Source organism: Antedon mediterranea, chromosome 2 (genome assembly GCF_964355755.1).
Source record: "Antedon mediterranea chromosome 2, ecAntMedi1.1, whole genome shotgun sequence".
NCBI classification, from domain to species: Eukaryota; Metazoa; Echinodermata; class Crinoidea; order Comatulida; family Antedonidae; genus Antedon; species Antedon mediterranea.
Genome location: NC_092671.1, coordinates 9,207,876 through 9,231,948, shown reverse-complemented (window position 1 = coordinate 9,231,948; position 24,073 = coordinate 9,207,876). Strand labels below are relative to the sequence as shown.

The 24,073-nt window shown below is 32.5% G+C and overlaps 2 protein-coding genes across 3 annotated transcripts; one reads left to right on the top strand and one right to left on the bottom strand.

Moving 5' to 3' along the window:
- The first annotated feature begins 45 nt into the window (after positions 1 to 45).
- LOC140040301 (translin-like) lies at positions 46 to 2,078 on the top strand. Its single transcript, XM_072086123.1, has 6 exons — positions 46 to 172; positions 528 to 621; positions 792 to 888; positions 1,195 to 1,310; positions 1,401 to 1,480; positions 1,562 to 2,078. The coding sequence occupies exons 1-6, from the start codon at positions 104 to 106 to the stop codon at positions 1,796 to 1,798; spliced, it is 693 nt and encodes a 230-aa protein (XP_071942224.1). The 5' UTR covers positions 46 to 103; the 3' UTR covers positions 1,799 to 2,078.
- A 23-nt stretch (positions 2,079 to 2,101) lies between these two features.
- LOC140040300 (uncharacterized) lies at positions 2,102 to 22,930 on the bottom strand. 2 transcript variants are annotated; one of them, XM_072086120.1, is made up of 20 exons: positions 22,834 to 22,930; positions 21,713 to 21,787; positions 21,410 to 21,484; positions 20,885 to 20,992; positions 20,584 to 20,628; positions 12,123 to 12,210; positions 10,283 to 10,312; positions 8,021 to 8,166; positions 7,739 to 7,892; positions 7,211 to 7,342; positions 6,979 to 7,087; positions 6,644 to 6,867; positions 6,378 to 6,512; positions 5,554 to 6,255; positions 5,398 to 5,460; positions 4,604 to 5,296; positions 4,293 to 4,391; positions 4,037 to 4,180; positions 3,684 to 3,749; positions 2,102 to 3,370 (listed from the first exon to the last, which is right to left on the bottom strand). In XM_072086120.1, the coding sequence occupies exons 2-20, from the start codon at positions 21,774 to 21,776 to the stop codon at positions 3,196 to 3,198; spliced, it is 3,252 nt and encodes a 1,083-aa protein (XP_071942221.1). In that variant the 5' UTR covers positions 21,777 to 21,787; positions 22,834 to 22,930; the 3' UTR covers positions 2,102 to 3,195. The 2 variants fall into 2 exon arrangements, with proteins under 2 accessions (XP_071942221.1, XP_071942222.1); XM_072086121.1 differs by lacking the exons at positions 20,584 to 20,628; positions 20,885 to 20,992; positions 21,410 to 21,484; positions 21,713 to 21,787; positions 22,834 to 22,930 and adding an exon at positions 18,145 to 18,274.
- Positions 22,931 to 24,073: the final 1,143 nt, after the last annotated feature.

The following is a 24,073-nucleotide window of genomic DNA, read 5'->3' as shown; positions in this document are numbered from 1 at the left end:
AAAGAACGAGAGAGAGAGGTCGCTGTTGGATTTTTTTAAGACAGAAAAAAACAATCGCACGTGCCATTTATTTATTGTGTGTGGATGAAAAAGAAAAGTAAAAATGTCATCTGTTCAAGAAGTTTTTAGTAGTTTTAATGATTATCTCACAACAGATCAAGACATACGCGAGGTACACACATAACCAATGATTACTAAAACTGACACAAAAACTAAAATAGAGGTCCTAGGCATATAGCATTATTATACTACTTTACAGTTTAGCCTAGGCCTATACTACTACTAGCTAGGCTTACTCAGCAGCAGTCAGGTGATAAGCCTATAGCTAGGCCACTACAGTCCGACTATGCCTAGTCCTAGCCTAGTGGTATAGGGGAACGGTATAGCTAGGCCATATAATAACTAAACGTAGTAGGCCCTAGCTAGATTGATATGTTACTGACTATTGCCCAGAAGAAGATGCTTTCACATATCCACCAGGTCTAGGCCTAGTCAAATATAGTATTTAAATTTCCATTTATTTTCAGGAAATCAGAAATTCAGTTCGAATTCTGGAACAGACTGCTCGAGAGATTATGACATTGCTGCAGGCTATTCACCAAAGGGAAGGGCTAAAACAAGGTAGGCCTACAGCTCTCATCCAATTATAATACTTAAACAAATTGTTTTAGTTAGGTAATTCGGTGGACCCTTTTATATAATTTAACAATTTTGTAGGTCAGAGGAGTAAATTTTTATTCTATTTCTGTATTATTTATTAATATTAATAAATACAATTTTCTTTTGTTAAGTTCCAACAATTTGCCAAAAGAGCAAAGAGAAGTTTGAGAGTGTAAAGGCTGCTTATGCAGATCTTGCAGGAAAATTCCCTTTACAGCATTACTACAGGTATAATTCCGTACTCAATTTTAAACAGCATTCTAGATAGAGTGTAGTCCCTGCTTTAAAGTCACTCATGCCATTCAATAAAAAAACCCTAATGTCCTAACTCCTATTGATGTGCAAAAAACAGCATCACCAATTCAATATCATGGCTATGCACCTTAAAAATAATACAAGACACGAATGGTTGTCCACACTTGTGCGTAATTTAGCCCAGTAGGTCATCCTACATTATTAAAATACTTAAAATGTACTACCTTAAGAATGTGTATTAAAATATCCATTCAACTAAAATCCTGTTTTTTTTCATAGATTTCATGACCATTGGCGTTTTGTTACACAACGGCTTATCTTCCTTGCTGCACTGACAACATACATCGAATCCGACACACTGATAACCAGAGAAGAGACAGCCAAATTGTTTGGAAGTAGGTGACATATTGTTGGAATGTTAAAGTTCTTAGATAATGTATGCTGATGGTAATTGTTACACCAAAGTACTTATTTTTTCTCCACAGTTGAAGTTGAAAAGGGAAGTGGTTTCATTCTGGATTTAGAAGACTACTTGCATGGCGTACTTTTGTTATCTAATGAATTGGTAAATATTTAAAATATCCTTGTAGAAATTATCAGGTTTGCATTAAGTATTATGTTAATTATTCTAATTTCATATTTACAGTCACGACTTGCAGTCAACAGTGTTACATCTGGTGATTATGAACGACCTTTGAAGATATCATCATTCCTGGGTGAAATAAACACAGGTTTCAGGTTACTCAATTTAAAAAATGACAGTCTGCGTAAAAAGTTTGATAGTCTGAAATATGACATAAAGAAAGTGGAAGAAGTTGTGTACGATATCAGCATAAGAGGTCTGATGCCAGAAAGGAAAATTATCAAGAAAGAATTAACATAAGTAGTGTGATGACAGGAATTCCTCGCAATTCACAACAACTTTGCAAGGTGGAGAATTGTTTAATAAAGACCAAGTCTAGAAAACCTAAATGATATGCTGACGCATATAACCGGATGAGTGTTTACTTGGTAAAGGCTCAACATATTGAGGTACAGGTATTGGTACAATTTAAAAACCTTGGCATAAGGTGGTTCCCACCAACCAAAGTTAATAACTACTATGGAAACCAATAACTAAGCCTGAATGGGCTTAAAGATAAGTTGACAAATCTTTGTGTACGAATATTAAAATGGAAAACAAAAACAATGTAGTAAGGAGTTTTATTGTACAAGTAGCTATTAATCACATCATCAAGAAATAGTAGTACATTACTGTCATAGTAATTCAATCTAATCCAGAAACCTGAACCCTCTCTTCTAAATGACACGGTACAACCTAAAACCAAAAGAAAATCCCTAGTCTAGAATAGAAACTGTCTCGAGTAGATAAGAACAACATTCTATTTTAATGGTTGGCTTTCTAAATATAAGGTGCCTGCCAAAAGAAATACGGTTTAGTATTGTACCAACACACAAAGAAATGCAAGCATAATGTTGCAGCAATATGGTGAGCTTAGTTCCAGTTTCTTTAAACCATGTCAAGTTTAAGGAAACCAATGGACTTGCATCATGATATGAATGCATATACATAGCAGTTGTGGCAGCAGTCCAATTTGATGCTGCGGACAAACAAAAACATTCCTTCAAACATAAAAGCAAAAAATACATTATTAAAGAAAAATTTCAGACATTTTATTTCTAATTAAAATTGATAAAATAGATTTAAAATACAAGAATGGTAGGTCATAAAAATATCATGGCAAAGGTTTACACATGTTGCTGGCTAACACTAGAACAATTCCATGCACCACTTGCTCTCTAATACTAATACTTTTGGCATTTGGAAGGTGTCACCATCATAGCAATAATACAGTATATTTTATCAGAAAAAACTGATAATCATAAATGGCATTTCCATGTGTACTGTACAAATATTCACACAAAATGGGACATTTTATTCTTACAGATTAATTCACTTAAATTTGATTGGCAAATGTATTCAAGTAGAAAAAAGTTAAATGTAAAATATAGTAAAATACTGTAGGATCTATGGTTCTCTACACCTGCAAAATACCCCTCCCCATACCCCACCACCCTATACCAATTCAACTTACAGTTACAATATTTAAAGTACACATTTTATTATGCAGTTTTAATTAAATCTCATTAACACTTCACGGCTCAGAAATTTACAACTAAAATTTCAATTAATTAATTCTTCGATATTGAAAACCTTGTTAACAATGTTTAATACTTAATTACACCTAATCTACAAAAGTTAGGGTTGCAACAAATGTTCTAGTCACTGCTGCTTCCACTGCTTGAGCTTCGTGAACGTGACCTACTACTGTATGATCGACTACGCGAGCTACCACTTGAGGAGCTTCTTGACGAAGATGTTGATCGTCTCCGTCCACGCCCTCTTGGTGGACTTCTTCGGCGTGGTGGTGTTCTGCTTCGGGAACGACTTCTCCTTTACAAAAATCATAAAATGATGGTTAAAACTACAAATACAATTCCACTGTATTTTCTACATATTACAAATTTGGAATTTCAAAATTTACATTAGTTGAAAACCTTGTTTAATAATTCAATTTTATAATTTTTTTTTTAGTTATAAAATAGGTTGTCAGATTGATGTTAAGGCACATTCTACATTTGGAATAACATCAATTTTCAAGACCCAGAAAATATGCAGGGTTCAAAGTTTATGTTAATAATTCACCATATTGCCTATTCTACAAAGCTTCTACTCTACTTGTTACAATCAATGTCAACATATTTACCTGGAACGACGATTCGAGGGAGAATAACGTCTTCTATAAGGTGATCTTGATCGCCTTCTTGGTGACCTTAAACACAAACATATCATTTCATATAAGATTTTTGTCACCTTTATGGTATTTATTTTGATCTGATCATCAGGATTCACTATTAAAAGAAAATTTTAAATCGCACTTTTCCTTTTCTCTCTCCAACATTCACGATATAAATTACACACATTTTTTTGTTAGGTTATCAAGGTGTTTATTAGAACTGCACTTATGGAAATTATTTATAGACAAAACTTTTTGATTGGATATAATATTGTTTGTTGTTTGAAATTCCTAAAAGAAAAAATTTGATGAAGTCCCCCTACCTCTTTCGATCTCTACTGCGTGAACGACTTCGCGACCTGCGCACAGGAGACTTTCGTCTTACAGGGCTTCTACGACGTGGTGGTGTTCTACGTCGAGGGGGTGATCGGCGCCGTGGTGGTGATCTGCGTCTTCTAGGTGATATTCTATGAATGTTCAAATTAAATAGTTGTAAATATACAATGTGTGACGGGTGTGCATCGTAACAAATTCTTAAAATGTCTGCAACATATAAAATTAAGAGTACACAAAACCTACCGACGCCTTCTTCCATCATCAGAGCTTGAACTTGGGCTTCTTCTTTTACGTCTGGTACGATTTCGTTCTCTTGAAGAGTCTGAACTTTCGGAAGATTCTCTGTGATTAGAAAATTCAGCTGTGTTTATTAACTTATGTTTTGAATTAAATAAAGTACAATAAATGCTCACATAACAGGAAACGTAAAAAAAAAAAAATATTTAGTTTTCTCTAAAATCAGGTTTTCTGAATGCATAGTACAAAATTGTAGTATAGTAAATCACCCCCATCAATCCTATTTCAAATTGACTCTAAATGATCTTTAACTTTACCTTGACCTTCTAGATGATTTCTGCTTCTCACTTGATTTTGGTGTAGTTTTACTTTTAGGTAAAGGTGTAACTTCACTCTTTTTCTTTTCAATTGACTTGAGGACTTCTGCAGTAACCTGCTCTACAATTCTTATACCTGTAGAAGATGGAGAATGAACCTCTGGCTCTTTCACAGGTGGTGGTGTTACAACACGTGGTGTCTCAACTTTCACCACTTCTATGTGTCTTTCCTTCAGCAGTTCTATATGTCGCTCCTTATCCCTTATTTCTTGCTCTTCCAATTTCTTGTACTCCTCTCTTGCTTTCTCAACTTGTTCAATAAGGTCTTCTTCCTGTATCTCTTCAGGCGAGTCTTTTTCTATGGTCTTAACAACTGGACTTTTCTCCTCATATTCCACCTCATCCATAGGTTTCCATTGGAATGTTTCTTTCACAGACATGTTGGACTTCTTCTCTTTTGCTAGCTGGTGCCTTCGTCTAGCTTCCATGGAGTAAGGGTCATCTTCCTCTTCTTTTCTAGCTTCTAGATCAGATTCAGATCTATCCTGGCCGTCGTGACTCATAAATCCCTGACCTCTGACATCCTTTTGTTCTTTTATATGACTGACAGGAGGTTCAGGAGATGGACTAGGTCTTGAGAATCTTCTAGACTTCTTTGCCTCTTGAATAGGCTCCACAGAGGACCTGTTGGAACTAAACAATAAATAATAATTAAATCTTGAAACTACTACTACTTTTGTCTGTTTGGTGAAGTAGTAAAGGAACTTATAAAACAAAAATACAGTCACAGTTACCTTGATCTCGATCTACGTCTATCCGATTTATTTGTCTCCAACTTCTTCCGTTGATCATCATTCCTGTATAAAAAATTAGTAGTAAATAATAAAGACAAGTACAAGTCATTCATTTTAGTTTTCTATTCTATTGTGCAGAGGACAAAAAGGAATTACCTTCGATTTTGGAGCCCTGGTGATTTATCACTCCTGGTTCTTCTATCTCTGCTATCATTATTTCTTTCTCTGGATCTACTGCTAGATCTCGACTGCCTACTACCAATTCCTCTTGATTTCACAGGAGATCTTTCTCTTTTCGAAGAAATGCGTCTTGGTGGGGAAGGAGATCCCTTATTAGTGGCTTCCCGACTTGATGGTTGTGTTTTACGTTCATCTGTTGACCTGTTGAAGGAGTTTTGCCGGTCTCTTGATCTGATAGGAGATCTTTGATTGGTTCTTTCATTTGATGATGATCTACGTCTAACTCTTTCTTTTGACCCATCCAGTGACCTTTGAGTGGCATTGCTATAAAATACTGTTCTTTCTTTCGATACAGCAGGTGATCGTTGACGGGCACTATTTTTAATGGGCGATTTACGTCTCACATTATCATCTCTTGACCGAATAGGTGATTTGTTGGTTCTGGCCTTGTTCCGTTCACGTTCTCTAGGTGGTGATATACGAGATCTTCTTTCCCTGGGCCTATCAGGTGACTGTGATTGCGACTTTGCTCTTGATTTTACCGGGGACTTTGCTGCACTCATCCTGATTGGAGAAATTTTTCTGCGAGATCTATCATTTGAATGATCTTCTTTTTGTCGACTTGGTGACTTCGCTTTTGTGTTTTCCTTTTCTTCATCTCTAGATTTTCTTTTATTTCTGAAAAATATTGATGAAACATTTGACCAAAGCCTCTTAAACTTTCTAATACATATACGGTACATTAATAACTGCTTTATCTACATATTGCAAATATCATTTCGATAAATAAAAAAACTCACCTTTCTTCTTCTTGTCTCTTCCTTCGATCACGGTTCTCCTCTTCTTTTTGTCTTCTATCCCTTCTCTCCTTTTGTTCCTTCTCCCTTTTTTCCCGTTCTCTATCTCTCTCCTGTTGTTTTTTTTCTTGTCGTTCTCTGAACAAAAAATCATTCATAGTATTCAATACAGTAAATAATAACAATTTTTAACAAATCTAATACCCTATATATTTCATTAAGAAATATCTGGATTATGTATATATATGAAATTGTCAACAATTCCTTACCTCTTTTCCTCTGGATCTTCCATAATTTTCCCAGTTTCCCATTTACCAGGTGATATTCTATTCACCTGTTGTCGGTTTCCCAATTGCCTTTCCTCAAAGTTGCCTCTTGCCCATCGGTTAGGACCGGCTTTTTGCATCCTTTGAACTTCGAGTCTCTGATTCTCTTTTCGCCAATGAGGTGGCGTCACACTCCTTGATCTTGAACGGGAAGGAGTGCGGTAACGCTACAGTATCAAAACAACAAATTACATATAAATACAATACATAATGTTTATTTGTTACTAAATTAGAGATAGATAGACTAGTACAATAAGATAATAAGAGGGTAGACTTACCAGCGTGCCTCTTCCTCGTATTTTACGACCTGACCGCGAGATCTTCATACGTGATTCAGACGATAACTGGCGTCTTATGTTCCCACCAGCTACATTTTTAACTCCATTCCTTAACATACAAAAAAAAAAGCTCATTATTTTGTGCTAAATAAGAAACAGAACATAATCTTTTAAAGCAAAGTTTTAAAATAATAATATATACTAAGACACTAAAGAAAAATATTTTTCTTACGATTTATTGTCTTCATTCTTTTCCGGAGATCTACGAAAGAGAAACTTGTTGGAAGGAACTTCAGGAATCTCGGCTGCCTTAATAGATGACACAAACTCACTCTCTACAACCTCCTGTTTTACAACTGGTTCTCTAGAAAATTTAACATAATAACGTAATGAATTAAATCTTATGGCACTAGAAAGTAGATTATACAGAGTACATATATGCGACAGAGCGCTCAACAAAACCCTTGTACAAGTAATATTCCATTAAAGCAATACATTTACAATCAACATTTTTAATGGGAAATATGGGGATATTAAGAAACATTTCTGTAAATCATATTCTAATATTGTATACTCATAATAAAATGATTAAAGAGTATAAATAAATAATAATTAATAATAAATATTAAAAATAGTGGTGTACAGCAACACTAATGTATTTTAGACATAATGTTTAATTTTTACCTTGAATTTCAATGCAATAATTTGTTATAGTTTTATACAGATTGCTTTTTTACTATATACCATAATTTACACTTACTCTTCTTCTTTCTTGGACTTTTTCTTAGACTTTTTATTTTTCTTTTCTTTCTTCTTTCGTTTTTTACGTTTCTTTTCTTCTCCTGCTGATTTGTCTGAATCAGAGTCTGAACTCTCAGCTGCTTCTTTCTTTTTTTTCTTCGACTTCTTTGATTCTACCACAGTAAATAAAAAAATTCATTTGTGCAAAAAGAGCATAAATAACTTATTTAATACTGTAACTTTATACTTTTATATAAAAAAAAATTCCAGTTCCTCCATCATTTGATCTTCTGTTGTTTACCTTTTGTTTTGACCCGCAGAACCAACTCTCCACAACTGGAGATTCTGACATCAGCCACTGGTTTTGAATTTGAATCGGTCTTTAAAGATTCTACATTGGATACTATATCTTCACCAGAGACTACTTGTCCAAACACAACATGCAAGCTTGAAAAAGAAACAGTCAATTTTAGATTTAAGATAAAAATATTTAAACTTGTGTAAAACATAGTTTTTATGTTTTCAAAGTTACCTTCTTTGTCTCAATGTTTTTGATTACTTCTTTCATGTTTATGTTATTTGTAATGATGATGAAAGGAAGTAAGTTGTGAATATAGTAATTTTTAGTAGTGGCAACATGGGGCGGTCGCAGGATTCATTTAAGGCTCAAGAGTCACTACCCAACAACAGGGTCAAAAGGGTGAAAAAAAACATAAAATTAATATGCAATTAAGTTGCAACCACAACACACAGGGCCCATCTCCTTATACTAAACTGTCAAATACTCATTTAAAATCCAGAAAGTTTCAAATTTAGTCATTCTTCCAAAGCTACTTCCATGGACCTTTACCTTTGCAATTTATTTCAGTCTACCCTATTTCTCTTTTATTTGGGTCACCACTAATTTTACTGACAAAACCTACAGGTTTGTTGCTAGTTTGCTTTAACGTAAAATCATTAATTCAATTATCAAAAACCAATGCACTAGTGAAGACACATTAGCATCATTCACATAGATGAAAAGGAAATCAAATAAACATACATCCGGAATTAGTTATTAGTGCCGATTTTTTTAAACTTCTTCCCTATAGGATGAATAGACTTGTCCCCTTGATACTTCCCCTTCCATCGGTTGTAATTAATTCACATTGTGGTAAATGTCCTTGTTTGCGTACAAGGTTTTCCTTTCTGGACAAAATATAACAAACTTCTGGTCCGCATTTGATTTTAATTTTTAAACCCATGTACAAAAACTCAAAGCAAAATATTCTTAGAGACAAGACCATGAAATGTATACGAAAATATAGAGCTAATGTTATTTGTATGTGACAGTGTTTGTGTGCACATACTGTAACCAGTTCAATGTAAGAATCAGGCAATAGGAGTGTTCTTGAGCTTCTTGTCAAAAACGAACACAACATGCCATGGTACTATCAGATCCTGAACTCGGAATTCTCACAAAGAAATACAATTCTGTGACTTTGCCCCATATGAATGTACAGTACCATACGTGTACTGACATGTTACAATTACTGTAGTACAGATCCCATTCCCAGTTATATTGTTTCAATTTGTGATCTTTCAAGGATCACACGTCAATTAACCCTGTACAGTATTTCGAACCCATATAAAAATAGGTTTAACCATTGAATCAAATATACAGTACTAACTATATCTCTTTTTTCTGAATGGGAGATCTCCATTTAAAGGAGAAATCGGTGTTTTATTTATTACAGTACATTTACAATTCATTAGAAAGATTTAATGTGGAATATCCTTTAATTTCGTGAAACAGAGACATTGCCTGCTACTCTTCAAAATTGTTTTCAATCTCAATTAAACACGTTTCCTTGTTCTCTGATAAAATGATTAGAAGTTCATGAACTCTTGATCTTCAAATACATTGACTATGTCCGCACATGGCCAACTGCATGCTGGGCTAAGCACTCCGTAATACCATGGAGAAATAATTTCTCCATGGTAATACCCATAGGCCATATTTTGCAAAAAGAGTAATTTAAATTCTCTTCTTTATCTTTTAACAATAGTACCGATCACCTGTGTTTGAGAAATGCTCAGCATGGGATACTGTATTCAGTTGAGATCCATATACTTCATGGCCTGTCTCTCTCATTTTTAATTTTATTTATTTCAGCGACATATGACATTGAGTTTTTGTACTGAAGGGTACTGTCTAGATCAACTTCCTCATGTCAATTTCATCCAACATGATTCACACTGCAAATGGCACTCAATGTTTGTTTCTAGCAATTACTTCCCATCAGTGATTAAAATAATTAAAATGAGAAATCTATGGTATCAAAAGATTTCCTAATTGATTGTAAATTTGTAACATTCAAAAGCAGACATTTTTAATAAAGATCGAATGTTTCCCTCTAATAACAACAGTTTCAAAGGGTGCCGATTGGGAGAGTTGGGCCAGCTCAAAGGGTGCCGATTGGGAGAGTTGGGCCAGCTCAAAGGGTGCCGATTGGGAGAGTTGGGCCAGCTCAAAGGGTGCCGATTGTTAGAGTTGACTATATTTTTTGTTATAAAAACATACCTATCCAAATGCGGAGCTGGCTTCGTCGTTCTGGTAAAAGATGAAGAGTTACATAAAAGAAAAGAAAAAATTAATTAAAAGTCAATAATTAAAACATTTTTAATTTACTGTATCACAATAAATAATAGTCATAACTGACAATCCAATGTTTGTATTTCCCTAGATATTATAATTTCAATTATTTTACCCAAAAAAATTACACAATATTTTAAAACATCAGTGATCATAAATCAGAATTTGTCCATTTTATAATGTCACTATTATTAAAGATGAATCAATTTGTCTTGTAAAAAAATGTAATATAGAATACATTTTTTATTAACTAATAATAATTATTTATAAATTTATTATTAATTATGCCTAATTAAATTTGAACCTTTGACCTTATAATCACTGCATGCTAATAAGTTACCTTGTTTTTCTTGGCAAGCAGCCAATTTCTGTAAATAATAGTCAACACAGCAAAAAAGACATGGTCATTGATCGAGCAACACATTAATAAAACATTTTATTATTTTTATTAGTTATCTCACTTACCTGTGTTTTTCCAATTACCTAGCTAAATAACAATAACAATTTATTAAGGATAGCGAATACTGTATCTATGAAACACACAATTTACATCTCCAAAATGTCTACAGGTTACGTAGAGTACAGGTAGTACTTTAAATACTGTAGTGAATAAACTCCTGTATCACTAATTTATACCAATATCATTATGGTCTTGTATCATTAGCGAGGTGACATTTTAGTGTTGATTGTAGGAATTTGACTTCATTTGAATTTATTAAATTTGATGCATACTGTACCAATTTCACATCGGCAAACTTTACAGTGTATACGCCGGTGTTGACACCCCAGTGTGTAAACTCTGCAGTTTACCACCTACTGTAAATGTCTGAAAGGCTAGCAAGTGTCGATTTCGCTAATCTGGTATTAAAGTAGATTGAGCTTTCTCAATTCAGTGGAGTAACAGGTGGCTTCCACTAATCTTTCATTAGTTGAAGTACCTGTATACCTCCGTGATACAAAACCATAACTTTACTGATATGAAAAGATCCTTAATTTAAAATAATTCTAGAGTATTCTGTAATTATCGATATGTATCAAATGTTATCAATTGTTAAATGGATAGGTAGTGTTCATATCAACATTCCAGTAAACAGTGTACAGTCTGTACGATTTGGGAATTGAAATAATATAATATATATTATAAAAGATGCCACCCCGTTCATGCCATATGATCGTCACTAACCCTATGACCTAATTTTCTGTTTGTTAGAAATTATGATGGGTGTGACATTGTCACATGACATCGTTTATCTAAAATGTTTTGCGGGAAATGACTAAAGAAAAACAGATACAACATCATTTCAAACAGACTTTACGTTAGAAATCCAAACATAATTTGTAATTTACTTAAAAAGTGAAAAAAATTTGAAAACAATTAATTACTGTACATATTCATGACAACAAATGATCAATATCATTATGATAGATTTGATTTAAATTAAACTACAGTAAACATAGGTTTAAAGGGACAATTTTTAGTCAAGGGACAAGCTCTGTTTTATGATTTGAAATTATGTTAATTCTTTTTTTAGTAATATGAAAATTGAAATTGATAAATTAATGTCAACTGATTCATCTATGCATTAAATCTACTGTATTTAATTCACTTTAGTCCCAACGCAATTCTAGGCATATAAACTACATCAACATAGATACAGAAAAGTTTCAATCTTTTGATACAAAGATAAACTTGACTACAGAGTACTGTACTATTACATTATTAGCTAAATTTATAAAATAAAACACATAAATAACAAAAATAACATACATGAAAAACTGTGATCCGTTGGTATCCTTGCCTCTATTGGCCATGGAGAGGAGAAATGGCTTATCATGTTTTAAATCTAAATTTTCATCTGTAAAATATAAAAATGTTAAATGTACAGTCAGTAAATTTAACATGAGATAAATTTCCTTTTATTTTACAAGGACAATAAAAGTTATATCTATCTATCTATACAGCACATTCTTATTTAAAAACTTCTATTATATAACACCTAAATAAATTCCTGTCATTTGATTGGACGATTGTGGGTCACATGGCGTGCAATTATTTGATTCAAATAACTAGAATTTATTTAGATGTTATATAAAACAAATAATGAATGTTTTGTATTCGTGTAATGGTACAAACAATGGCACTTGGTGAATGATGAAAGGTTATATTTAAACTCGGCTCATCGCCTCGTTGAAATATAACCTTTCATCATTCACCTCGTGCCATTATTTGTACCATTACACTCATAAACATTCATTATTTGTATACTATTACAGCATTCCCATGTCTGTTGCTGTAGCATACCAAATGACTATTTACGTTAGTAATTTTTTTATGTAACCCTGCGGAAAACAGAATTTGTTTGTCAACATGTACAGTATCAGGTTAAATCAAAATTCTAGTAGTACTGTACTATACATAATATCAGTAATTACTAATAATAGATAAAATGAATGAACAGAATATGGTAACAATTTCAATTAAATTCCAGAAAAATTATTAGGCAATAACCTTGGCAACAAATGCAGATCAAGTTGATTACCCACTGTGAACAAAACTGAACAATTTATAAGCACTGTTAAGAGCCATTGTCTGTAAGAATCAAAGAAATATCAAAAAGAGTGGCAGAATCAAAAAAATGGATTTCTTTCAAATTTTGCACATGGCTATATATGTGTTGAGAGAAATCAAATATGAAGTATTTTTTTTTTCACACGTATATTTCCATGGCAACGGCCAAATTTGTGTTTTTGACAAATTTTGTCCTTTTTTAAGGTTTTTTAAAATGGATATTGGTACTACTTTGATGAACGATATTTTTGTTTTGTTCATTTAATTATAACAAAATAATTAGTGTATGCATAATAACAATGCATTGTGTACCTGTTTCAAATTTTTTTATTTTTTTTTATTTCATACTTTGGGAGATACCATTTATTTAAAAAGGGGTGTTTTTCACTTTTTTTAAATTGTTCAATGCAACTAAACTTTACTTCACCATAACGCCCAAAGTGGTGTATTTTTTTAGCTGATTTATTACAAATAGGTAGTTCTAATGTTTAATAATTGATTTCTAAAATAAAATACTGGGGTAAATTTAAAATCTACAAGCAGTGTTGCAAGAAACATAGGCATTTTTATAAAAAAAAAACATGGTATATTAGTAAAAACATTTTATTTTCTTTGATTATTTGATTTGAAACTCATTGGTCAGAAAAATTCTTAATGTTTTATATAGTTCTAGTAGTGTTGAGAGAAAAAAAATTAATTTTTAATTATAGATTCTGTAATTCCCAGTTTTAATGTCATTTTATAGGTTATATCCTCTGGAAATTTGAATAAATTATCAGATCGTTGTGAATTTTAATCTTTGCAACAGATTACTCCTCTCTTATTTTGAAGCTCCTCTTTCATTTGTTTACTTCTTTTATTTGCTAACCTAAGCAGATCCCACATGCCCATCTACCACCACTTTCGACTACCACCCCTCCCCCCCCCACCACGACTATAACCACAAAAAGATAAACTGCAACACTTTGGTCGATCATCCACTATAGAGTGTCAAATGCATGCATTTCAAGCACCACCCACACTGCCGCTACTATCGTTCCAATGAATAGACGGATTCAAACTCCTCCATTCCACCCCCTCCCCCTTTCTCCAAGCCGCCACCCACCCCAAGTTAAAAATTGCAATGCAAAAGATAGGACATAAAGTTAAGTTTTTAGACCCTCGCCTTCAACCCCCTAACTATTTAAAAGTCCTGGATCCACCACTTTCCCCTCCCCAAAATAGAACCAATCAAAAGTCAATGATATACTCAGGTATGTTAATGCTACATAACAAATATTGAAGCCCTTATTTGAAATTTCATTTCATTTAAGGTCAGCATGTAAAATATCACACTTTATTATTAAATATTGGTTTTAAATTCTATATTTTTTTTACTGTGATGGTTGGATTCAGTATTAATTATTAATTAATAATTATCTGATAATTATTTAATTTCCCTTAGTTATGCATAGCAACAGTTACTATGGTAACTAAAATTGAGATATTCTTTAGATTTTGCATATTTATCTTATACAAATTTAAATTTGTAGATTAGTAGCAGGCATGCCTTATTTGCATTTTCAAATTACCGTTTCACAAGGTCATATTCGTAAGCACTTTCTTCTGTGATTATTTTTATTCATGAAAACCCCATATTTTATTTACAGCGGCCACCTCCCTTAACGGACGCACTTTGAAAAGCCTGTTTGTTCTTCCTATCTAAGTAGTGCATTTAGTGCTTACCGTAAGCAGCTGCGGGCACCTTTTTATACAAAATGAGATTTTTTGTAAGCGGCCAATCGAAAAATGTGATACTTATTGCATGGACCTATGAATTAGAGGTGCATGTTTATTGTATTTCTTTATATATTAGCTTTATTTTGAAGAGGTTTTAAAAACATTACTGTGAAGAGATGAGAAAACTACACAGATTTTGACCGACCATTTTTCATATGATAAAAGTTTTTAAAATTTGTCTGAAAATGCTAAAAAATACTACACCACCTGATTATAAATAATAATAGGCCTACAATTATAAGCGGCCACTTTTCCAGGTCCCAAGGGTGGCCACTTACGGGAGGTTCAACTGTATTTAAAAAACAATTATCCTTAGTTACGCATAGAAACAGGTTCTAACATAACATAAATAATACATTTTGACATAACTTGACCCAACAAATGACCCTTTCACAAGGTCAGACATTTTCTGGGATTCAGTAGATAAGTAAATTTGGGAAAAGGTAGTAAAGCTATGTTATCAATTGTTTGTAGTCATGAAACCCCATATTAAAAATATTGTACTTAGTTACGTATAGAAACAGTTGCTACAATACACTATAGGTAAAATGTTGATGTCATTTGACCTCAATATGTAAACATTTTTTTTTTCATGAAAACTCCATATTTAATTTTTTTTTTTTAAATATCATTAGTTACGTAAACAGGTTTAAGATAACACTAAAGGTCATTTTTTTACCTTTATTCAGATTCGTCAAGACTTTCTTTCTGAGATTATTAGGATTCAGTATTTAAAGTAAATTTGGCAAAAAGTAGAAATGTAAAACTATGTAGAAAAAATGTTTTGTATTTATGAAAAACTCCTTATTTTTTTGAAATTTTCGCATAGAAACAGTTACTATGGTAAAATTTTGACCTCAAAATGAATGAATTTACAAGGTCAAGTTTGTCATTAATGGAATGCAGTAGAAGTAAAATTGAGAAAAATTACAAATGCAATCAATTCTTTGTATTTATAAAAACGCCATTTTTTACGTTTTTTTTAAATTACTTTCCTTAGTTACACATAGAAATGGTTGCTAAGGTAACACTATAGGTAAAATATGAAAATTTTTGAGAATTGTTATGAACTATCTTGTAAATTTTGATCAAAAATTAATAGTTGTAGTAAAGTGGGGACCTGTCCTGTTTTGCATTCTGACCCCTTTTGACCTCAAATGACCTATTTACAAGGTCAGATATTTTAAGAGGTCTTTCTGTATCTCTTTACACAAAATAGATTTAAAAATTTATAAAAACCATTGACTCAATTATTTCCAAGTTTAACATTATTTTCCATCAACTAAATATTTCAATGCAAAATACTGTTTTTCTGGCAATTAATTGAAATAAACCTGGCAACACATTCTCCTATTTTATCTAAACTATTCGTATGACTCTAGTAGCATTATGGCAAGCCACATATACATTTTATTATTGGATTAGCCATATTTAAATTGTGTTTCATGTGTTTTGTTTGTTGATATTTTGTTACATTTTTTGTATTTTTCGTATTTTCCTGGCAACACAGAACCTATGTACGAAATTTACCCCAGTGTTTTTTTCGTGATTATTGTTGAAAAACCTATTGACTATCAAATTAAAAAAACCTCATTGATTTAAAAACACCACTTTGGAAGTTATAGGTACGTTTATGAGGTATACTTTTATAAAAAAAATATTTTTAAAAAACACCCCTTTTTAAAATAATGGTATCAACCAAACTCCATTTTGTAATTTATTTTTTTTCTACATTAAATGGAACTCAATACATGTTGTTTACACTGCTATAAACAAAAACTGTATACTGTAAGTATTTTTGGTTAAAATAAGTATACAAGTTTGTACTTTTTCACTATAGAAAATCTGTGAAAAATGGCAAAAACATCAAAATTTTGATAATTGACCGTTGTCATGGCAACGGAGGCTAAAAATTAAAATGAATGTTATAGATATGCTTTTTATTGAAATGTCTATTCATGGTAAAAATTTGAGAGAAATCCATTTTTTTACATCTGCCACCAAATCTTTGATTTTTACAGACAATGGCTCTTAATATCTTCACACCTAAATACTCCAGGCACCACAGGAGAATGCTTACGTTGGTGGTAGTTCACGTAGGGAGCTGCAATTAAGGGATCATAGTGTGACCTAAAGGGGGTGCCAGTTATACCCTCGATGAAAAAGTTGCCAACGTTGAAATATGTTAATAAATTGTGATTTTGTTTAAACTCAAAAAGCTTTATTTTTCATTCTCATTCTAACTGTGGAAACTAAATTCACAATGCAATAAAGCTGGATAACTTACAGTACAAGAAACTTTAAGATACAGTATTTTGATTAAAGAAATCAAACCTTTTTCATGGAAATTTTGATCTATCTTTAATAAAGTATATTGTACTCTATATTACACAGAAGGTTCACATCAGGTATCTACTGTACTGTAGTGACTGTACAAAGTTTACAAATGTACTTTATAGTGAACGGTTAATTTTAATACCATACAAGCAAATGTTTTCTTGGCTAGAAAAGGCATCTGCAGATGAACTACAGTACAGTAGATTAAAAATGATACAGGTAGTACTGTAGCAATATACACTGCAGCGTGAGAAACCGAATGAAATACAATACTGTATTTCTAAATAAATTTGTACATAATTTCACATTTAGTTAACTAAACATGTCATTCTGTAGCCTTAGGGGGAAGACGGTGAAACACGAGATGTATGGATGTACCCCTACAGTATAAATGTATAAACCTGCTGTCCTATTTAATGTTAAAGCCATTAATGTATCCAGTTCAATTTAACAAATACTAAACTCAACTTATATATTATGCCCATTGCGTGCTGTCAATGTTTTAACTGTGCAAACTTTGAAATGTCGGCTTCTTGTCAAAGATAAAAGTGTCAATGTGAAAGTTGTATTACAAAGGATTAGTATATACAGTATTTAACTTAATTGCGTATGCTGCTGGTCACGTTTCAGAAAATGACCAGAGTAATAATTACAACCAAGGGAATACAAAAAAAGCTTTTTTGATAATCAGTTGAATTTCAACAGGTACAGTACTAAGAACACAATCTGACACTTTTAGCCACTGTACTGGATCAGATACAGTGAACAAGCAAGCCTCAATTTTGGTACGATTAGAGATAAACATTGCCAAATACATTCAATTTTTCTTTCTATAAACTACTGTACCATGCTAAAAACTAACTTTAAAAAAAATGATTTACTGTATGAATTGTTTATCTTTATTTAAATGCAAAATTAAGAATTGTTTGTAATTGGTTTTGTAGACCTTGTCCATGTTATTTTGTCTTGTTTGTTATTTCCAGTCTGTAAATGGCAGAAAAAATAAAATAATAATTTAAAGTTGATGATAATAAATGATGCTACTGTACCGAAGTAAATATTAAAACCAAATAATGTTAAGAATATCAAAAGAAGTATACATTACCTTTACAATAACTGAAGAACATGATTAAAACAATAAGATCCGCCAAAAAATGATAAATAACATTAAACGCTTATAACTCCATTAAAAACAACATACTATTGATACATTCTGTTTTGTTTGCAGAGATTTACAGTAGCACTTGCTGGCCTGGTAATAAATGTGACAGGCATTGACCTTGGTGTAAACTGGAAAGCGAAAACTTTTGGATGTGAATTTAGATTGTTCTATTTTGTACATAGGGGTGGCAGTTATAATATTCAATTTTGTATTAATGTTTTTTTATGCAGTAATGTACAGTAGAAATTAATCAGTTAATCAAAAATGTATACAGTTATTACACTATATAAAACAAGGAATTACAAATTTATTCTTAAAATTTATTATATGAAAAATAAGTATGAAAGTATCGGGATTGTAAATTTACATCAGTCATACTGTGTACAATACATACAGTACATTTTTAAATTTTTAACAACAAGATTAACATTGTGTGAATTTAAAAAGAGGAAATCTGAAGTTCAAAACTTATCGACAATCTCTTTATCAAGGTTTGAATTTACACAATGTAAAAAAAAAAACTCAAAATGCTCAGCAAATTGAAGCCACGTGTTACAATTGATGTTTTGAACCAAACACGAACATGCTGTCAAAATAAACTCACAATTTGCCAAAATTTATCCTAACAAGGAGGTCTGAGTCAACAGAGACATGTTCACAGCAGGGAGGTTTATTGAATGGTCAAGCTTTCATTCACGCAACTTGGCCAGGACCAGTAGCCATCCCAGCACGGTTATAAATATGCCGTGCAAGTAAAATCAAAATTTGACTGAAACATAGGCAAGAAATATGGCACAGCTTTACTAATAAAAGAAAACGTCAGTAGACTGCTACAAAAATCACAGGAAGCTTTCATTCTAGAACGGTAGATGAACAAGTACTCAAAGAGACAAAATACAGTAGCCCCAATAAGAAATAAACAGTATACTAGCAGGGAGTTGTAAACTCCCTGATACTAGGCTTACTGTACACATATTAATCTTCTACTCTGTAAATAAATCCTCCTGCTAACGTTTCAAAATCTTGGTATTGTGCATTAGAATATAGTGTACAGTAGTAGGTGTCAAAACCAAAATGTGTTTTATCATACTAATAATACTATTTTTATGGCATGGTTCCTGTACAGTATAAGAATAATATAGTTTTTTTGGTCACTGACAATTGACTCTCAAAAAATGTCCCACACCCCTTTACCCAAGCTCACTTTTTTTTGGTAAATGTTGACACCCATACCTACCAGAATCAAGTGAAATTAGCTTCTTTTTAATTTGTTCACAGATTAAAAAAACCTTATATAGGGATACTACAGTAGTTTGGAGAAAAAGTGTAAATATTTGATTAGATATTGATTTGATTCTGGGTGGCACAGCAAGGTATAAATTGGAAGCAAAGAGCACAGCTGAGAAAACAAAAGTTTGAAAAAAATTAGCATTATTTGTAAATCAGCAGGTGAGGTGAGCATCAACAGTGTTTGTGACAGTTTCTATGATTGTGACATTTGAAAAACATGGAACTAAACAAACTCAAGGTTGATTGTATTGTCACCAAGTGTATAACTACTGTATACACTGTAATTGAAAAATGTACCCAACTGGTACAGTATGCATCAGAGGATAGCTCAACCTGCATGATTGTGACATTTTAAAAACGTAGAGCTAAACAAACTCAAAACCCTGCTTTTACAGTATAGTGATAACAATAAATAATAATGGTTGTCTTTAATGTAGCATCTAATACAATGTTTCTAAGCACACACAAAAACTATCTATAAAAATATTCTAAGAAGATGACGCAAAGTAACTATTTTCACAGCTACCCACATGTGAGCTCGCCGGAATTTGAGTTTGAGTGAAAAAGGTATCTGTCTATCTTATCCAATAATAGCCGGTAATAAATAGAGCATGACGGTGAAAGTAATTCATAATTTGAAATTACATTGCTTTAACTTCAATTATATATCATGTGGTCACATTTTTTAAATATTAAGTCATAATGAGAACAGATTGTGCAGTCAATAACAGCAGGATAATACATTTGAATTAGAGGAGTGAATTTGATGTATAACTGATGCGATATACTGGATGTTGAGAACATTACTGCATTGGCAAATAAAATATGTAGTTTATTTTTAATTTTTGCTACTAATTAATTATGTAAGTATATCTATTTTCGAATTACTTTTTACAAAAGGAAAATGCAGGAGTTTAAAAGCAAACATATTTGTGTACAACATCATAAACATCTGTCATTTCAATCCATGCTGCAGTTTAATACCTAAAGCCTTGTCTACACTATCAAAATTTATGTGATTTCCCTTATACTTTTTGATAGTGTACTGTAGACATAGCTTAACTTAAAGTACTGTATGAAATGAAATCTTACCTTTAAAAGTACCATCATAAATTGACTCCCCTCCAGTTCCATTTCCTGTAAAAAAAAAAGTGATAGATGTAGTTAATGTTTATTTTATATTGCGTTGAATCTAGTGGGAACCAAGCTTACTGCAAAGGTTGAGAAACTCAATGAAATAAACTTCAAGAAAAACTACACATTTTACATTTAATATCATCAATACTATTGTAATACATAGTATGGCAGACATGCACATTTTAAATAGAAAAGAAACTATCAGTATTCTATTGTAGTTTATCTAAGAGCTTTTAAAATTAATAATAAACTTTACCTGCACTAAAATCACCACTTTGGATGATAAAATCCTTGACTATTCTATGAATAGGGGTGTCCTTGTAATGAAGGGGTTTACCTGTAACCTTTCCAACTCCTTTCTCACCTAAAATTAAAAAGGAATATTCCAAATAATTGCTAGATATTAGTGTTAGATTATCAGACCGAGTCTGTTTAACACAAACTAGCATGACGTGGTGCAGAATTGGGTCAAATGGGGAGGGGGGGGGGGTTGAGATAGAACGCGAGATAATGGGGGTGATGGGGTTTGGCTCCTGTTATTGTTGAATTCTCAGATTTAATAATAATTAGTCTTGTTTGAAATTGAAAAACATTAATGAAATGTTTAGAAGCAGATTTTGCGTATCTAAACAGGCCTGTGGTTTATAGATTTTATTTATTTTATGGTAATTCAATTAATTCTGGATTTTACACAGATAAACCAATACAAACACGTCATTTAGGTTCAAATGGGCCTGCAGTGTCACCTTCGCAAAAACAATGAGCTTTAAAGTACACCCACCTGTACACAGGGCTCTGAAATTCTCGCAGGTGATAGGGCAAAGGTCAGCAAAAAGTTCAAACACAACTCTTCCTACTGTGAATAAAAAAGATTAAAATTAAATCACATATTAAATCTATTTTTTATAACCTTATTTAACATAATAATATACAGTACTACTAGTATTGTTTTTCATAATGTTAACTGAACTTTTTAATTAGAGTATATCATTTGGTAATAAAATAAATAACAAAATGTATCCAATTTTAACTCTCTGTCAACACGCATACAGTACACAGTGAGAAATTGCAAATTCTTTCTTACCAGTTGTTCCATTAACTGAAAAGTCAAGGAAACAGCGAGGACGGTGTTGTTCTTCCAGTGACATCTTACTTCAGCCTGTAATTAGTTGATAAAAGAAGAAAATGAATTGATGAAGAATAAGGCAATAGGCCTACTGTAATTGTATTTTTTACTTATTTTTTTGGCCTACTTCTTCATCACTACTACTACTACTAGGCATAGGTTAGCTTACAGTAAGTACTTGCTTTATAATGTAATACTCGGGTGTGTAGAAAGCGATGACCTCGAATTGGATGACCTAGAATTGGACAACCCATAACACGAAACCGACGACCCCTATAGCCTAGCCTAAAGTGTGGTATAACATCCCGAAGCAATTGCTTGCTTGCGAGTGTTATATATTATAAGGTATGGTTTAAAGATCTTTGGCTATGTTCAGCTTCGGGATGTTATACCACACTTAGGCCTAGGCTAGGCTATAGGGGTCGTCGGTTTCGTGTTATGGGTTGTCCAATTCTAGGTTGTCCAATTCTAGGTCGTCCAATTCAAGGTCGCCCGGGTCGTCCAATTCGAGGTCATCGCTTTCTACACACCCTGTAATACTCTGTACTAATAGAGAATATTTATTTTGGGGACAGAGGATCGATTTATTAAAATGTGATAAATAAAAGGTATGGCCTAGCCTACTAGAAAAAAGTGACAGGAATACAGTATGTCTTGGCTTTAGAAGTTTGGACAAGGAAAGACGGAACGGGTATGCCACATAGATGCAAGGCAAGGAAGGAAACACACACACACACAGGCTTGCATAGAAGACCTACTACTATAGATAGCTGGGTAGGCCTAGTGGATTCCCGGCCTAGTAGTTAGGCCTAAAGGACTAGGCTAGCTAGTATTAGTACTATAGTAGCCTAGGCCTATTAGATAGTAGTAGTATAGGCCTACTAGCTAGCTAGGCCTACCTCTAGGCCTAGGCTAGTTTAGTTTAGTGGAGTGCTTACAGTAGTTAGCCTAGTTTAGCCGAGCTATAATAGTATGTTCATGGGTCCAAACTCAGCCTAGAGTGCACATTATTATCGTTTTATTGATTTCTAAACTTATATATAAACAAAAAAACATAGCAATAACTAAATTAAACGCACAATTTATACCAAATTTTCGATTTCTTTCATCAGGAAAGCAGCTCGCACGACTAAAAAACTCGGCCTTGCCTTGCAAGCTTGCTGATGCGCACGCGTGTATATGCTGCCCCCAATCGGATAAGAAAAACGTATCACATTTTTATCAAAAGCTATTATAGACCCTAATTAATTTGTTTTTAATAACAAAAATATATACCTTTCCACAGCAATATGTAAACTGCAGAATATATACGTTGAGTTTAGCAGCATGATTATTCAAGGCCGTGAGTGACGTATTGAGATTGAACAATAAAACAATAATTGTCTAAAACTGGGAAGAGTAATTTTTTTTCTCTACCCTAGTTTAATAAACCATATGATTATCCATGGCAATGTAATAGTACTAAAACTGTGACAAACAATCTCAGGTACAACAGTCTGAATAATTTCTCATCAGTTACACAGCTCATAGAGATATTATAGTGAATATAATACCCAATACTTCTGCGACTATTAAACAAATATTAATTCATTTTATATGCAATTGTAACTCAGCCTAGGTTAGTATTAATTTCTACAAATATTAAAGCTTCTACTAAAGGATATTTCTATACTGTAGTGATTTAGCTATACTTATTTCTATATAATTTCAACATTGATTTCTATAATGTTAAAGGTTCTGATACTAACTAGCCTAATTTAATTGTAAATTCTCTGCTGTTTCAATTTCAGAAACCGGATAATTCTCAGAAATTCATAACGGATAATTAATAGCCTACATTAATATGACATAATGCGAAGTAGGCTATAGGCCTAATTATATTAATACTGTTAGGCAGATTGTGTTTTTAAAATATGGAATAACTTCAATGTTCCGGAGAATGTCATTTTTGATACTGAGATAGATTATACAAATGTTTTATCTAATAATATATGGAACAAATATACAATTTAAATATAGTATAAAAATCATATCATCCTTCTCAGCCGTAGTACAGCTTACTTACCATGCGGCGCGTCAGTTCATACCCTGGAGCATAATTGAACACACGACACCATAGGCCTATCATCCATAAACTACTGTATAAATTATTCAAATCAAACATCATTATTCCAAAGCACATATGTTTATTGTCAGCATATTTATTTATTTGCAATCAAACTATTAATGCACATATTGCAAATAACAAGAACTACTATAGCCTAAAGAAGTATGTACAATTACCAATAACATCGTCAGATATTATAAAACCTCGATTAT